Genomic DNA, 17,548 nt, shown 5'->3' on the forward strand with positions numbered 1-17,548 from the left:
AGTTGTTTGTTGCAAAGAATTGAGGCAAAAAGTGATCTTTTGGATTAGATGAACGTGACAGAATAAACGGTTATAAGCATTAAAAGAAAGAAACAATAATATATAAGATGGATTTTTATAAAGCTGAAGATGTTTGAAATATTGAACTTTTATATTGCAGAGAGAACAGAAAAGACGTGGATCTACAAAATGAAAAGAAAATTGTATAAAAATAAAACATAATGTCGTTTATTGATTACAAATGATCGCGTAATACAGAATGCACGATATCAGAGACAGTCGTTTAATTGTAGCACAATTTTAATATAATATTACGGTATGAAATTCCCAGAATTCATAATATACATACCGATTAATGTATTAAAAAATATTTGTCAATATGTACAACGCACATGATTTTTCACATTTTTCAAGAGAAAAATAACGTATTATTTGATCTTTGCGTGACTCGCAAAAGACGACGTACAAACTGGATTGACTATTTCACCCTAAGTTTTCCACATTTTCGTACCACCGCATTGGTACAAGTACTCGTCTGTGGTATCACGCACACTTGGACATTCACCTGTTTAAACAATCATCGCAATCGATATATATATATACAATAAAAATACATACATATTCCGTGCACGATATGATTTGAAAACTCTTTGATCGGTCGAAATGGACACAGCATTATCTGTTGCGCCTCTATTTTTTGTTACAATATTGATAGTGATAAATGCAAATATTACGGGAATTCTTAAGTACAAAATTAACAGTGCATACATACAGGGTGTCTTAATAATCATGATACAATCAGCAAGGTACTGATGTATGTAAAAATTAACTGAAAATGTAGAATAAAATTGCTACATCTTTTTAAATTAAATTAATTAAATTTTTACATTTTTATCTCTAATAAAGTTTCAGTATTATGAACTGCAAATTATATACATTTTACAATATAAATTTTAATACATTACCAGTGTCATGAATACTGAGACACCCTATATATCGATGTACACATAAAAGAAATCATTCGATTTTTGTTAATTGATAGTTCAATCATGGTCTCGATCAATCATTTGGATCGTTAATGATGCTTCACCGTAACTACTTATGTCATCTTTTACAAGCTCTACTTTCATATTTCCGTGTGTCAATGTGTTTAGGCAGTTTAGGCTTTTACTACAAATATCTAAGAAAATATCTAAACTTTTCTTCTCTTTTTGTTAATCTGTACTATTATATTAAAAATTTTGTCAGGCAATGTAAGTCCGTTTTTTGTATTTACAACAGGACATTTATAATACGGTACTGTTTATTACTTTCGTACTAGTTCTTTTTGTTAATTAAAAACGCTCGCGCTTTATACGATAAAATGCAATTGAACGCAATTGAATTATTAGTTGAGCTGATTTCTCTTTATAAACATATACATATTTCTACAAAAAAACATCAAACGCTTGTATAACGTACCTAATCTTAAAATTCCAAACTGAAAAATTCGAGAAACGGAATCCGCTTATATCGATATATCGCTTCACAGTTTAAATAAAGGTACTACAAATGGAAGACCTTAGATAAACTTATTAAAAATAATAAATGCAAAGATTCTGTGCAATATTTATCTTATATCAATAACCTAATATTCTTTCCTCCATAAGATATAGAGAGCATGTCACTAGTAATTTATCTACTTCTCTATAGATAATAAATTTATAAACTGTAAATGTTCATACAGTTAATTAATCGACTATGCATTCATTGGTTAATGTCCTTTATATGGTCCACTTAAGACTCGTCTCAATAAGTAAAATAATAAAAACTGCCTTGCTACATCCTCTATTAAAATGACTATTACGATTCCAATGGACAACATTAATTAAATCATTGTACAGTGTTGACTCAATGTAAAGTAAACAAAAATATATAGACTTCTTTTTCCTTTATGCTAACTAAATTTCAAACATGATAGCATGATCATATTTAAAAAACTACGACATTTTTTATTCATACAATTTGTACTTTTCCTAATTGATGAAAAATTGATTACATTGCAAAATAGAGAAAGCTTTATTATATTATAAATATCGCTGATTATTAAAAATATGCAAGTAACAGCAGTAAGCTGGCGGGTCACAGGAATTTATTTTAGGAATTAAATTTACGAGTCTATGGAGCATCCTTACATTACAATAAAATCGATAATGCAAGCATTATCGTGTCTTTTTTTTTAATGAGGTATCAATTACGTCAGCAATTCACTATATGAATATCTATGTTTCATCTACAAACCATTTTTTGTACCAGACACATTTACGCATTGACCACAGTGTCAGGAGCATATATGTGCATGCAATTATGACATTGAAGCAAAAATAAAGGTATGTATATTCCCTTAACCCTAAGACACCTATGGGAGTGTCAGAAAATGTCCACAAGACTCTTTAACTTTTCTTTAACACTCTTTAACAAAACTTTAACTTTTCCTACAACAAATTTTTTCTAAGAGGCCAGTAATCTAATTTCTCTTGAGTGTATTTGTGTTATAACTAATTGACCAGTGACAAAATTTACTCTCAAGCTGTATGTAACACTATTATAAATTACATATAAATCTTAAGAGGTAGTTACATGTGTTTCGATGTCAGTGACAGCTCATGTGTTTATTATTATGTCATGTTATCTGAACTGGTTTATTCGTAGTTTATATAAAGACCATAGAATCGAAATATTATAAAAAATATTATAAAAATTTCATGTGTTGCAACAAGATAGTTGCAAAGAACAAAAGGTATTATTGAAAATAGCTAAATTCGATCATTTGCTCAAAGTGTAAATAAGTGTGTCTTTTAATGAATAAAACAAGAAAAACAGGATTCATCGCTCCTTTTTTATATAGACAGAAAATGACCCGCTTTTGGACTGATTTTATATCTTTTAACACCTTAGGTGTCCTAGGATTGATGTAAGATATCTAGTTATACTTACTGAATAATATAAACTTTTAAGCCTAATATTATTGCTCTCTTACCCATTGTTTAAATACATATTATCATACTCCTCTTGGCAGTTCGCAATTCTATCGAAATGTTAATAGTAAAAATGGGGGTATTGTCATTATTACTTGTTAAGAGGTTGACAATTGCAGATGAACGATTGTTAAGGACTGATTTCCCATACCTGATAAATTGGCTCTCTTACATATAGAAGCATTATGTCAAAATTGAAAACAACCAACAGCTTGTCCAAATTAATCTTGCTGCATCAATATTTCCGTGCATTGAATCGACGTTTAAATTTTGAAACGCTTGATGATCTAAGCGTGATGCCTGCTGTCAGTAAAACTCCGAATCTGAACTGTGTTGTGAATCACCACTTCTGCCATTTAAATATACTTCTGATGTTTGTTGAATTGACGGTGAATGTTGTGTAGCTTCCCAATTTTGACCTATGGTAATGATTGACTAATAACTTATGACAAATCCTGGACTAAAAATTTAGGATTAGGAAGATTAATATACGCACCATGTGCAGCAAGAATGGTGGCTAAACATCGTGCTACAGCCGGATTCGGAGCACAAGCTAATGCAGGTGTGAGTCCTTCTGCATCGACAGCAACGACACTTGCACCCGATTGCAATAAACGTCGTGTTACCTATGGAAAATAAATTCCTATGAGTGTTCTTACAATTCTAAAACAATTACTTAAATACAATGAGTCATTTCCTTACCGTTACGAGGCCGTTTCTTGCTGCTAGATGTAATGGTGTTCTTCGCTGCTTATTGGCCATGTTAATAATGCTTTGTTGTTGCTGTGATGTATTTTCACCATTAGCATTAAGTGAATTGATTAAATTTAGTAAGAGTGAAGCAGCAACAGAATGTCGTCTTTGACAAGCTAAGTGAAGAGCTGTGTTTTTGTTACAATCAACAGCACGCACATCAGCTTTCCATTCAAGCAATAATTCTATCAATAGAAATAATTATGAATATGAAAAAGAAACACCAAATAAGTACCAAATATTTACATAATTAAATAAAATATACCAATAGCAGCACATTGACCCGTAATAGCAGCACAAAGTAGTGGCGTTCGACCTGAATAATCTGGAGTTTCGAGCCCAGCTAATTCAGGTCCAACAGAACTTAAAATCAGTTTTGCACATTCTACAGATCCTGAACTAGCTGCAATATGCAAAGGCAACCGACCACCTGGAACATCTCTCGGAGCAGCGACAGTCTTTCCCCCAAATTTATTTATTAATAATTCTAAACAATGTGCTGATCCCTGATAAACTGCACAATGAACAGCCGAAAATGGACTGCCTGTTTATAAAACAAAATAATTTAGATTCAAAACCAAGAATACTCGTTTACCTAACATCGAGAAAATACCTACCCTCTAATGAGTCAATTACATTTTGTTCTAACAGATATTCCACACAATTCGAGTTTCCATTGTAACAGGCCCAATGAAGGACTGTACATCCTTGATCATCTTTTAAAGTGGCAGCAGCAGGATTAGCTTTGACAAGAGAAGCCAATGCTTTTACTCTACAAAAAAATAAATTTTGAGTATATAAAAATACTGACAAATCTTTTAATTAGATAAAAGGAACCAACCTTCCACATGCGGCGGCTAAATGTAATGGCGTTTTACCATTTGTGTCTTGTATCGCTACTTGTGCACCATGTGATAATAATAGTTCCACTAACTGATGATCACGTTCCTTAACCACTGCTCGAAATAATGGTGTATGCTTGTTTATGTCTAGTAAATTACAATCAGCTTTGTATTTTAAAAGTAACTGGGCGCATTCTGGATTGCTATTTGCCACTGCTAGTGTTAAAGGAGTTCGCTGCTTAATATCGTAACAATTAACTACATTTGAATCTCCTGCATTCTCCAATAGAAGTTCTAGACAATTAACATGACCTGCTGCTGCTGCGCAATGTACTGGAGTACGCCTTGTAATAGAATCTTGGACCCATACGCAAGCTCCATAAAACACGCATAAAAGTTGAACGCATGTTTGGTGTCCTTTATAGGCAGCTAGATCCAGTGGCGTTTTACCAGTATCTTCTTTAATGTTAGTATTGGGAAATAATGGTAGTAGTAAGCTTAAAATTTCAATATGTCCATGGTATGCCTATAAATGTAAATAATTATATCTTCAGTTACTGAACTATTAATTTCTTTAGACTTACAGCAAGATGTAAGGGTGTTAATGCAGGTAATGGAGGTTCTGACTTTCCTGTAGAATTAGATGACGCTATTAGATTCCCTTGTGGACAAGCTTCTAATAAAGCTACTAAAGCTGGCTGATTTCCTCCAGCTACAGCGTAATGAATAGCAGTAAAGCCTCGTTTATCGCACAAACGCGGATCTGCTCTGTGCTTTAATAAATACTGTACGCATCTAAGTAGAGATAATATAAATTAAATTTTTAGAGAAATTCTTGTACAGAGTAAACTACACATAAATAATCTAATACTTACTGAGCACCAGAATCTCTGGGATTTGATGCTGCAGCTAAATGCAAAGGAGTTGCACCGTCTACGTCTTGTGCATTAGAATCACTTCCAAATCCAACCAAAGTAAAAACACAAAGATAATGACCTTGACTAGCAGCATGATGAAGTGCTAACCTGCTATAATTATCAGTTAATCGAAAATTAGCTCCATTGGATAACAATAAATCTAAACAGTCAACAGATCCCTTGAATGCTGCTAAATGTAGTGGTGTTCTACCACGAATATCTCTTGAATCTATACGTCGGCTATCAACTTGTAATAGTTTTCTACAGACCTGTAAATGTCATTAAAAAATTAATTTAACAGAAATGTTAGTATATAAATGTAAATATATACATATATAAACACGTTACCTCGATATGACCTGCCAAGCAACTAAGATGCAATGCGGTACGCTGTTCAGCATTGCGTGCTGCTGGGGATGCACCATACTCCAATAAAGTTGTTGTTAAACATTCATGGCCAAACCTACATGAGTTGGGATTCAGATAGATATTGAAAAAAGATCATTGAATAAAATAAAGTTGTTATTGTAATATACCAAGCGGCGACGTGTAAAGCGGTATTTCCATTTTTATCTTTAGTGTCTGGCAATGCTCCAACATCAAGTAAGCTTTTTGATCGAGTAAATCTACCATGGATTGCAGTCATATGTAGAGGTGTACGCCCATCTTCTGATTGAACATTTATTCTCAAACCAGCTTTCAAAAGTACTTCTAAACAGTGAACACCATGAGTGCTAGCAGCAGCAACGTGTAACGGCGTTTGTCCCCGATAATTTACAGCTTCTATTAAAAGAATCATCATCTATCATCAAGAATCATCAATAAAAATTGCAAACAAAATTTTTTCAACAAATTTTAAGATCATCTCACCAACGTTTGCTGCATTGGCAATTAATTCTGTAACTGCATCAGCATGACCATTTAAACATGCAATATGTAAAGGAGTATTTCCATACACATTTTTTGCTTCAATATCTGCCCCAGACTTAATTAATGTGTGCATGCATTCTACATTGCCAGATGCTGCAGCTGCATGTAACGGAGTATACAAATCTCGATCCTTCACAATATACAAGTAGATATAAATAACATTTTATAACATAAATAACAAGAATGAAAAATGTTAAAAAATTTATATTACTTTAACATCTACATCTGCTCCTTTTGCTATAAGTGCCCTCACTATTCCATCATGACCCATGTATGCTGCAAAATGTAAGGCCCTGCGATCTTGCCTATCAGAAGCATTTATTACACAACCAATTTGAGCCAAATATTCTGTCATTTCCAAATGTCCATTGTAAGCTGCATGATGCAAACTTGTTCTACCACCTCTGTAAATGTTTATAGCGTACATGATTAATTTCTACTCAAATAAATTAATCAGGGAATATTAAAAATACAAACCTGTCTGCTACGTTAATGTTCATTAAATGTGGCACTATCAGCTCAACACATTGAACTGCATTATTTGCTGCTGCTACATGTAAAGGAGTTTGCCAACTACGATCCCTGATATTAACATCTGCCTTGTGGCTTAATAAAACTTCTACTACATTGGGATTCCCTGAGCAACAAGCTCTATACAAAGGAGTTAACCATTTCTTATCTTTAGCATTTACTACAGCTCCATTTAACAAAAGTGCTTCTACAATCGCTGGATCTCCCCTATATGCAGCTGCATGCAAAAGAGATCTTTGTTCCCTATCCTGCCAATTTGGATCTTCCTTTCTTGATAACAATGCTCGAACTTCGTCTACATCTCCAAAAAATATAGCTTGTAACAAAGGAGACTGCAAAGATACCAATATTTTATTCCAAAACATATTTAAATCATATATCTTTTATAACTTTAATCATATTTGTAGAATATAATATCAGTACCCTTACATTCTAAAAAATAATACAAATAGGTGAAACTAAAAAGCTTAATAAGAAATAACCAGAAAGTAATTACTATACAAAAATTTTATAATATGCAATGATGCAATAAATTTATACTAACTTAAAGTTCCTAAAGTTCGAGTTACGTGATAATGTGGAGAAATAAAATGCTAACAAAATTATTATATTGCAAAGATTTAGAAACAAATCGGATGTTTGACACATGAGTATAACCTCCAACTTTGCAATTTATCTATTCGAGAACTGTTTAGCAAAATGCATTTATTTAAAGGAATAGAGAAAGACATACCCCATCACGCAATTCCTGTACGTTCATGATTATATATAGTAAATTGTTTCAGTTTATACAAACACGGAAGTATTTATAAAAACATAGTTGTAGAACTGTAAAAAACTGACATAGTAGTGTGAGTCATACTTCACAAGTATCGTTAGAGATGTTACTTCCTTTTTGCAATCGACAATTTATTATAAGCGTATCGTGGAACCAACTGTTCTTCAAATAAACAGCGGTATCATGTATATGAAAAAATTACGAAAATATCCATAATAATTCTATCTTCAAATATAAACAGTTATAGCTATCTTCTCATAGTGCACTCTATCTTTGTTCTGTCAAATTATCAGAAGCTTTGTAAACAGATGGAAATGTGAATGACACACTCGCGCGAAAATTAAATTATTTACCTCAAGTTACACGAAATAATATATGCTTATCTTTCAGCTGTTTCCTGTTGCATTTCACATAACAGATTTCTCTGGTCAAATAATATTATTATAATACCAGTTTTCTACGCTGAAATGGATATGGATATATTTGACCAAACACAATACTGTATAGATAAAACCAAAAAAAAAAATATACATAAATTCGAAGAAGAATCAAATAATGGTATATTAAGCGTAGTACCTTCGAAATTGAAATTTAATTTTGATTTCGGAAATTTTAAAGTTCAAGAGAAAACAGTAGAAATTACGAACTTTTTTGTTAAACCGTGTCCCATTCGATTTTTACCATTGGAAACTCATTATTTCAGGTTTAAAGATATTTATCAGGTGAATAAAAAGGATTGAAATTCTTTCTTTAATTTTTTATGTTTTATATGAAATTAAATTGTATATATTGTATAGAGAACATGGCTCAATCCTGGATCTGTTTTCAAAATGAATATTTTATTTATACCTGATGAAAATAGAGATTATAATGACACTTTAAAAATACTTTATTACAATGATCAAACAACGCAAATAAAAATCTACGCGGAAATGACGACCAAATTTTCCTTTCCCACTATTGTGAATTTTGGACATGTACCACTTGGTCGAACGTAAGCTACTTCCTCGATCATTGTTTGATATATAGCATGAATCTAATTATTTATTGTTAAAGGGTTTGCTACAAAATACCAATACATTCCCACGCAGAGAAAGATTTTTCTTTCACTATTATACCATTTAACGGAGGATCGTGTGTCGACGTTTATCCTCGTTGGGGTAGGGTATACCTATTTACTTATATAACACATAGGATGTCATAGAATAATAATTAAGATTATAAAATTGTGTTATTCATGTTCTAGGTCACATAAAATCAAAGCAGAATCCTGCAATAATTGCGATTATTTATAGGCCTCTTAGATATATAAGTATGAATTTTGAAATTCGAATATTCATATCTGATCTATGCAAAAGTCCACATATTATAAATTTCTATGCCTATACTCGACCAGGTCTTTTACGGTGAGAATACTTATAGACACAATTTCTTATTAAGAAAGGAAAAATAATACAAATAAATATAATTTGAAAACATTACTGAATGATTAGAGAAAAATTGGAGACCATCGATGCAAAAATGGAAAACAAAATACAGCAGAAAAATATTAGCACAACTTTTTGCAAAGGAGCAAAACCAATTTCCGTAAAGAAAAATAAACCGAAATATTTAAAAGAATCTACTATGAAATTCACAAGTTCCGAAAAACTTTTATTAAAACAATGTTATTTTCCCCTTTACACATTGCACGCTGTCAACTGTATTTTAAATTTGAAAATTCGAAAATTATTTAACGAATATGAATTAAAGGGTTAGATTTTATATATATATATATATATATAGGCTTACATGTAAAATATATATAAGAAGTAAATTATTTATTTGTCAGGACCGTTGGGTGTATTTTTATTTCAAACTATGGAGCAAAAAGTGCAAAAACTGAAAGAATTTTTGGTAAAAGTAGAAAATCGCTATCGAGAAAATGAACAAGTGAAATATCATCATAAGGTGAAAGTAAATTATGGAACATCCAATGTTAGTAAAAATCAAATTGTTGAAATTAAAACACAGCAAGAACAAGCTTGGAATGACTATAAAGATTTAATAATGACCTCAGAAAAATGTATCTTCGAACAAAAAAAGACTAAAGAGAGAAGGCAAAGAATTTTAAGGGTTTCTCAAACTGTACACATATATCTTAATTATAAATTATTTATCTTAAAAAAAGAACTCTTTATAACAAACCTTTTTTCTCAGTATCCAAGTTCAATCCCAACGTCGTCTCGGAAAGAAGAGCCATTTTTTCACTATTACAAAATTCTCCCTTTTCTTCAAGTGGCTCGTAAAATTGTGTTAAGGAATCGATTAATAAAGGCACTTTCAAAATTGCAAAACATAACGCCCGAATTAATTAGCAAATTTGAAGAACCATTTGTAAAAAATTATTCACTTACTTTGAAAGCTTGAGAAACAGAGCGTTATACGATTTATTGCGAGCCTTGACTGAAAGTTTAACATTGTTATTTAAATTTGTAATTTACTATAAAATGATCATTGCAAATATTTGTTTCAAAGTTACGCGCGTCATCATATGATTTATATCTAGGTGGCACTGTTACAAATGCCGCCAAAACTTAGGAAAAAGCGTCTGCTCGTGGTTGAGATCTGACAGAGAAAATTTGCAAAAGTTGTGCATAATATTCTTAATGTAACTCTGTATTTTATGTATTAGATCTCAGATTTAAATATAAAAATATGTGTTTCAATTTGTGCACACATTTGCATTGAATAATTTATACCTTTTTCAATAACACTGTACACATGGATTTTTGTTTAACTTTCAACTGTAATGGAAAAGTGAATCTTAATGATTGGGAATTAGATAAAAATGGTTTATTCTCACGAGGAGAAGTGGAGAAAGTTTTGTATCCACAAGATGAATGTCTCTCATCAGAAAAAAATATACAACTTTTTAATTATACTGTGCCTTTTACAACAGCATTGTTAGATCTAAAACATTTTAACAAATGCATGAAGTAAGAAGCATTTTTGTATGATTGCACGAATTGTTCTATTTTATTATAAAAATATTTCATTATACTTATTGTTTCAACATTTATGTTTATGTTTCAACAGTATGCAATTAAAAATACTCAGTAGGCATGAGACTTATAATCAAGTTTTAAGTTCAAAGGCAGATGATATAGATTTTTATTATGTAAGATGTATAATATCAGAATTTATTCTATATATTCGAATATATCTAAATAGGTAAGATAATTTATTCTGTAAAGCTATTTTTGTTTGTTTGTTATGTATACTAAGAATATAAATCTGTAGTATTAAAGGGAATTATCAATCATTGCAAGTTATAAATGAAAATATTGAAGAAGAATTTAATGAATTATTCGTTATAATAAAACATTTCCTAGAAAGAATACATAATATTCCTGATACAACATTCCATTATGCACCCTCTAAATTAGGCAATCAGGTTTGTAGATAAGAATAATATACACAATATTGTATTTAAATATAATGATATTTAATATCATAATTTTATGCTTCACATATTATAGTGTACACAACTAGAATATCATATGTATCATATGCACATTGAATTAAGGTGGTTCTTTATCTCATTAATGTATACAAAACATATATATAGCCAGTATTCAATCGAAAACCATTTGGATGAATTTGAAAATGTTCAAGCAATGATTATTAATGATCTAATTTATATTTCATTAAAAATATTTGAGACGGTAAAAGTATACTGTTTTTTTATAAAATATTATGATTAAATATTTGAATATACCTTTTACATCTGTGTTTTCTTTGCAATACATTCTAGATGCCTTTGACACAAATACAACAGAAAACTCCATATAATTGTACTTGTATTCGTGAATTATGGCTTATGCTTCAGATATTTATTGATAGTTTATCAGATAGAATGAAATCAAAGGTATTGCATATCTAATTTTTTATGGATGTTTTATATTTATTTGTTTTTATATTGCTTGTTTTTATATTTATAGTCTTTTTGGGAGTATATTAATGAATGCATCAATAGATTATTGAACAGAAATGTATCTAATAACAATAAAGACTTTCTAACACTTTGCAAAAATTCTGAGCTATTCTGCTTATGGATTGTTCATCATCTTTCACTTTTATATGGATACAATAGTGATGGAATATACTTAGGATCTAAATGTTCAAGGGTAATTATATTTTAATTTTTTTATTTTTCAAATCTCCATGTGTTCATCAAAGTTAACTATTTATTTATTTTTTTAAAGATCAGGCCTAACTACGAGCAAGTAGAAAGAATTTTGAAAACATATATTTCTAAAGGTGGAAAAGATGGTGAACGAGATGAAATTGATGAAGAGTTATGCATTATGATACCTTTATTAAATACTATTGTTACTAATTGGTGGCACCCTCAAGTTTCAATTATTTCTCTTCTTTGGGACTGCTTTCATAAAAGATTAGACGAACCATTTTTGTTACAAGTATCTGGCCCTTGGACATTGTCAGTTGAAAAGTATGTAAATACTTTATGTATTTATAATTTTTTATCATAAATTTAAAGAATTCTTTGTTAGGAAAACTACTATGGATCTTCTTAAACAAGTAAAAGATAGAATTACTAACACAGAATGTATTAAGGAATCAAGTTATGGAATGTTCTTGCGTTTACTTGGTAAGTCTTGTTTCTATATGAGTTAATTGAATTAATAAATATGTTAATTTTATCGTAATTACGTGTTGTAGGATCCTTTTTACGCATAAATTATAATAACAACGATACAAAACATTGGAATCAAATTAAAGGTCGCATTTATTCTAAATTTTCCAAGGGTAAAGTTGAAGAATTTTCAACAACTGGCTTATATAATTTTCTTTCATTATTCTTAACATTAGCTGTTACTGCTGATACTACAAATGTTGTAAGTTCTGAATACAATTATTATAATCTTCTTCCAAAATTTATGTTCGTGAAAATAGACAACAGATTTATAATTAACTTTTTACAGTGTTCAGTAATGTTAGATCTTTTACCGTTATCAAAAGAATATAATAATGAGAATGGTAAAAAACATAATTTAATTTGGAAAGGAAAACTGACTGTTCTTCTTTTATATAATGATCTTAAACTGAACTTGGCAAATATAGCATCTTTATATATAAATACGGTACAGTATAATAACTTGGTCTCAGTAGACTTAGTATTTTATGTTGTTTATTTTAATTGAATTTTTAGGTGAATATTATATGCTGTCGCAAAGATGATACATCTCGTATAATGATGAATAACTTCATTGATGTATTTAGTACGATTTTGTCATCCACCAACATTGGATTAGGAAAATATTTATTATTTAGTGGATGGATAGATCGATATTTATTAGAATGTTCAAATAAAATGGTAGGAACGTTAATGAAAGTGTTAATTAACGTTTTCGAAAGCTGCATTTACCTCGCTAAAACTTCTAATACAGGTTCGTTATTTTTTCATCATATAAAAATTGTAATTTGTTATCTGTTTTTTAATTCATTTATATGTAGGTGATGTAGAACAGATGCTGGATGCTTTATGGTGTTATGTTGCAAGTAGAGTTAGACAACTTGTATTTGATCCTGCTCTTACTAATGTACACTTTGAAGATATTTCAAAACTTGCTGTTTTATTTACTTTGGAAGCATTGAAAAATCCAGCAACAGCAAAAAAGTATAAGCATTCAGCTACGACTTTATTTCAGCACTTTGCATCATCAGTAATTGTTAAAGACATAAGGTAATAGAATTGAACATTTATATTATAATCAAAATATATTATATGAAAATCTCATTTCAGAATTACAAGACATTATTTGACATTAATACTTAAACAAGACCAAGCAATTCAAGATCTGAAGAAAGAAATAAAAAATTTTGATACAATAATTATACAAGTTAGTGAATAAGATTATTAAATAATAAATTTTTTGAGTAATACAATTTTTGCATTATATTCGAATTTTAGGCATGGATAAAATGTTCCATCATTGGTCATGATACAAACAGGAATGAAATAAAAGTTTTACAAAATTATATATTACAATTGGAAGACATACAAAAGATTTTTGAAACATCTAATGATATTCAAGAATTTCAAAATAACGATGAGTCTATTTTAATGTTTATAATGCATTCAATGAAGAAAAGAAGCACTTTGAAAGTAATATATTTATACAATTATTCATATATATATTAGAATGCAATTCGAGATGCTCATTACTAATGTTTTTTAGACTGAACAGGAACGAATCCAGTACGATATAAAATGGAGATTGTATTTCAATCATTTAGAAAAATGGATTCTTTTACCTATTATGGAGGAAACTAAAGATTCAGAATTGGCTTTATGGATATATAGATGCATTGGAACATTAATTCTCTGTACTTCTATTATGTTATATTCTAAAGTAAGTATATGCAGTTATTCTATGTAATTAATGAATGTGTGTATTATAGTAACTTAAATTGCTTTTTAGAATCAACCAAATAACATATTCAAAACATTACTAAATAAAACTATATTGTCAGTGGAACATAATTTTTTAAAGAATTTGGGAAAGAAGACGTTTTCTATGATACTTTTGGGTATGGAAACCCTTAATGTTAAAAGTGATATATCACTTCAAGTATTAATACGAGATCTTTTTGATCAGTACATGCCATTTTTAATAATACCAACTACTAATGCGAATACTTTTAAAGTATCTGACTCATTACTAAAATGCTTTAAAGATGCAAAAGCAGATTATATACGCTTGATACTTGAGATTTTGATGACGAATTTTTTTAATGTTTCGAATGACAATATGATGCATAAACATTTTTATTTAGTATGTATTATTATTTATATGTATTATTTTATTTTTTATATAATTATAGATCCATTACCATTTATTATATCTTTAATACAGGTAATGATACTTTTACAAAATCTGCTTAAAGATGAAATAAATTATGCATGTCATATAGTAGAATCCATTATTGTAATTTGTACATCATATATTATTGGATGCTATGTAAAAGTTCATGACCATCATCCACATAAACAACAGACTATTGACTTTATAAATAATATTATTAGAAATAGATATTACAAAGAGAATAATTCTTTACAGTAAGTATTGGTTCTCACTAATTTAATATTTGCTTCTAAACAATAATTTATAGAATTAAAAATTCCAGGGATAAGTTCTATAATATAATATCTAGTTCTGTTAAAAAGTCACTAATTATAAATCAGCATAATACTTTCGAACTTTTACGTTCGATTTTACCAATATCGTCTGAAATGGTACAATTTTTATCACCAGAACTTGAATATACTTTAAATGATTTGGAAATCCATCGACGCCCAAATGCGGCATCTTTTAGGTAAGAAAACCATGAAAAATGACTAATTTTGCAAACTATACACGAATTTTGATTCACTTTCAGATACTGCTGGAATCAACTTCGAAATCTTATGAAAAGCAATATGACAAATCACTAATAAGTTTAAAAAATTTATTAATAAATGTCTGAGAGTATCATAATGATACTTCCTTATTATGCTACGAATTGATTAGGTACATGTAAATTACACAAACGAATAATTGCATCTGTATACATAACTCTATGCAATTATACCTCATAAATTATATTTATTTAAAAAATAAGGCATAATTTTAAAATCATATTGGATAGAAAATTATTGTTATATAAAGATATACCGTTATTATTAAACTATACGCAAGATCTATGATATAGATGAATAATATAGAGTATACGCAATTAAAAAAGGAAATTATATTTTACGAAGTATGTAGAAAAGAACACAATCACTTTTTTTATTTTCGATGTGAGTGCCTTGAACGATGGTGTTTTATTGATGTAGTAGTTGTACTACCGGGAGGCGATCGTCATCCAATTAATTCAAGGCGAGATACAGCGTTACGTACAGCGTTTCGCAAAGATTGTTCGACATTGCCAGTCAGTAACGATTCAAGTCTTTCAACGTAATTATCAATATTTTGTAATGTTGCACCTTCGTTCGTACCTAATAGTAAAAAATACATAGTAATAGATGTATGGGGAAACATATCCTGTAGAGAAGATTATTATACAAGTTCAACCTGGTAGAGGTACTGAAGCAAAACAACTTGCTAATTGTGAACGAAGAGAATCCAAATGACGCTGTAAAGCTTGATTAGTCGTGTGTTGTTGGTTTGTTTCAGATTCTAAACGATTTACAGCTGCATACAAACTGTCTACGTGTCGTTGCAGCACCGCATTCTGAGCTTCATAATCTGATGTAGCTTTCCTTAATTGTCTTAATTCAGCTTCACATGCTACACATATAAAAGTTATGTAAATAAAATTTCTATGTACTTATAATACTTCTAAAACATCTATGACGATTTTAAGTTAATTATTTTGCATATGAAGAGTAAATATCAAAATATTTATCATGTACCTTTATTATGATCCAAAAATTCCTCTGTAAAAATAGGTATATCAAAACCTGTGAAGTCATTATCTTTATCTTGTTGAATATCCTAATAAAAGATTAAATGTTAACATTGATATGGTAAATTGAGACATAGTTGATAATTCAGACAAAAATATTATACATTTTGCTCTGAATTTACATCAGTTCCATTTCTTTCCTTTTTATTTTCTTGTTTTTCTGAAGATTGTTTTTCGCTGAATAATCGGTACGCTTCTGTCTGTTTATAATCACTAAATTCACGATTATATCGTTCTTTATCCTGCTCTGCTGCATCTAAATATTGCTGTTTTTGATCAGCAGGTAGAGTACTCCACTCTGAAGCAAGAAGTTTTGTGATTTCAGCAAATGATAGAGTAGGGTTTTCAGTCCTTACTTTTTCTCGTCGATCATTTAAAAATCTGTTATAATTAAATATATTTTTCATTTTTATTATACATTTTTGAATACTGAAAGAACACTGAAAGAATACCCAAAAGAACTATACCTGAAATAACCAGTTAAAGGTTGCTTAGGGGCAGTGGCATCTCTTGGAATTTTCTTCCTCTTTTTAGCTCTATTAGTTGTATTGGTAGTATTACTTGCAACAGCAGAAGCTGTATTATTTTTTTTAACTCCATTATCACATATCGAATCAGGTGTTTTATCTTCTCCGCTTCCAGGTGATTTGTCTAACAAATAAATTGTTACAATTAAATAATAATATAAAGAAATGTTCTTTTATTTTAAATGAATAGATTATCAGTCTAAATATACTCGTATGTTCCTCAGTTTCTCCATTGTAAATGGGTTGTTCTGATCCACCATTACTTTCAGGCACATCATTAATTAGTGCACTTTCACTCATTTTTTAATAATAAATGTTTTCACTTCGTTTTAATATGTTACTTATTTTAAACAAGACACATGACTGATTTTATTAAACTTAAAGTTATAATTTCATTAACACCTGTCAAGTTACATGAAATATACTATTACTTTATAGAAGACATAAATTTAATGATTATGAGATATTATACTTACTATAATTAATATATTTTTAAAGGACGTAACGAAAGAATGTGTGTAATAACAGTTTATTAGGTTAAACGATGCAAATATTAGTATGTTTATAACAATGAAACATGAAGAAAGCACTATAATAAATTCGGATCCGTATTATTTTGTTGTATATATTTTTTAAGAAGGAATTAATATTTTATGACAAAAACAGAATATTGATGAAAACACATAATCCTAAAACTTGGTTGGCATAAACACTAAAGTCAAATTTTCATGAAAAC

The 17,548-nt window shown here is 29.6% G+C and overlaps 4 protein-coding genes across 7 annotated transcripts; 2 read left to right on the forward strand and 2 right to left on the reverse strand.

The window, feature by feature from the left end:
• Positions 1 to 201: 201 nt before the first annotated feature.
• LOC126873086 (serine/threonine-protein phosphatase 6 regulatory ankyrin repeat subunit A-like) lies at positions 202 to 8,022 on the reverse strand. 2 transcript variants are annotated; one of them, XR_007692298.1, is made up of 15 exons: positions 7,724 to 8,022; positions 6,937 to 7,322; positions 6,671 to 6,863; positions 6,400 to 6,589; positions 6,066 to 6,312; positions 5,878 to 5,992; positions 5,488 to 5,798; positions 5,197 to 5,407; positions 4,612 to 5,138; positions 4,388 to 4,542; positions 4,036 to 4,314; positions 3,720 to 3,955; positions 3,514 to 3,643; positions 3,169 to 3,436; positions 202 to 3,067 (listed from the first exon to the last, which is right to left on the reverse strand). XR_007692298.1 is itself a non-coding variant. In XM_050633597.1 (14 exons), exons 1-14 carry the CDS (start codon positions 7,748 to 7,750, stop codon positions 3,324 to 3,326), a joined length of 3,120 nt encoding a protein of 1,039 aa, XP_050489554.1. In that variant the 5' UTR covers positions 7,751 to 8,022; the 3' UTR covers positions 202 to 3,323. The 2 variants fall into 2 exon arrangements, 1 of the variants encoding a protein (XP_050489554.1); XM_050633597.1 differs by having other exon boundaries at positions 202 to 3,436.
• A 164-nt stretch (positions 8,023 to 8,186) lies between these two features.
• On the forward strand, positions 8,187 to 15,362 carry LOC126873085 (protein MMS22-like). Of its 3 annotated transcripts, XM_050633596.1 has the most exons (22): positions 8,187 to 8,490; positions 8,566 to 8,762; positions 8,825 to 8,928; positions 9,015 to 10,746; positions 10,847 to 10,981; positions 11,051 to 11,204; positions 11,290 to 11,475; positions 11,565 to 11,678; positions 11,752 to 11,937; positions 12,016 to 12,263; positions 12,325 to 12,422; positions 12,494 to 12,669; positions 12,757 to 12,915; positions 12,984 to 13,221; positions 13,289 to 13,517; positions 13,578 to 13,674; positions 13,746 to 13,940; positions 14,014 to 14,187; positions 14,257 to 14,610; positions 14,692 to 14,894; positions 14,963 to 15,151; positions 15,215 to 15,362. In XM_050633596.1, exons 4-22 carry the CDS (start codon positions 10,532 to 10,534, stop codon positions 15,267 to 15,269), a joined length of 3,405 nt encoding a protein of 1,134 aa, XP_050489553.1. In that variant the 5' UTR covers positions 8,187 to 8,490; positions 8,566 to 8,762; positions 8,825 to 8,928; positions 9,015 to 10,531; the 3' UTR covers positions 15,270 to 15,362. The 3 variants fall into 3 exon arrangements, with proteins under 3 accessions (XP_050489553.1, XP_050489550.1, XP_050489551.1); XM_050633593.1 differs by having other exon boundaries at positions 12,494 to 12,915; XM_050633594.1 differs by having other exon boundaries at positions 14,257 to 14,894.
• Positions 8,236 to 10,177, forward strand: LOC126873397 (cilia- and flagella-associated protein 221-like). Its single transcript, XM_050634240.1, has 7 exons — positions 8,236 to 8,490; positions 8,566 to 8,762; positions 8,825 to 8,928; positions 9,015 to 9,174; positions 9,262 to 9,521; positions 9,600 to 9,895; positions 9,968 to 10,177. Exons 1-7 carry the CDS (start codon positions 8,236 to 8,238, stop codon positions 10,175 to 10,177), a joined length of 1,482 nt encoding a protein of 493 aa, XP_050490197.1.
• LOC126873098 (high mobility group protein 20A) lies at positions 15,270 to 17,524 on the reverse strand. The gene is made up of 7 exons (XM_050633624.1): positions 17,289 to 17,524; positions 17,022 to 17,214; positions 16,753 to 16,936; positions 16,390 to 16,666; positions 16,233 to 16,314; positions 15,892 to 16,107; positions 15,270 to 15,815 (listed from the first exon to the last, which is right to left on the reverse strand). The coding sequence occupies exons 2-7, from the start codon at positions 17,110 to 17,112 to the stop codon at positions 15,679 to 15,681; spliced, it is 987 nt and encodes a 328-aa protein (XP_050489581.1). The 5' UTR covers positions 17,113 to 17,214; positions 17,289 to 17,524; the 3' UTR covers positions 15,270 to 15,678.
• Between the last annotated feature and the right edge of the window lie 24 nt (positions 17,525 to 17,548).

This window comes from Bombus huntii, chromosome 14 (assembly GCF_024542735.1).
Source record: "Bombus huntii isolate Logan2020A chromosome 14, iyBomHunt1.1, whole genome shotgun sequence".
NCBI classification, from domain to species: Eukaryota; Metazoa; Arthropoda; class Insecta; order Hymenoptera; family Apidae; genus Bombus; species Bombus huntii.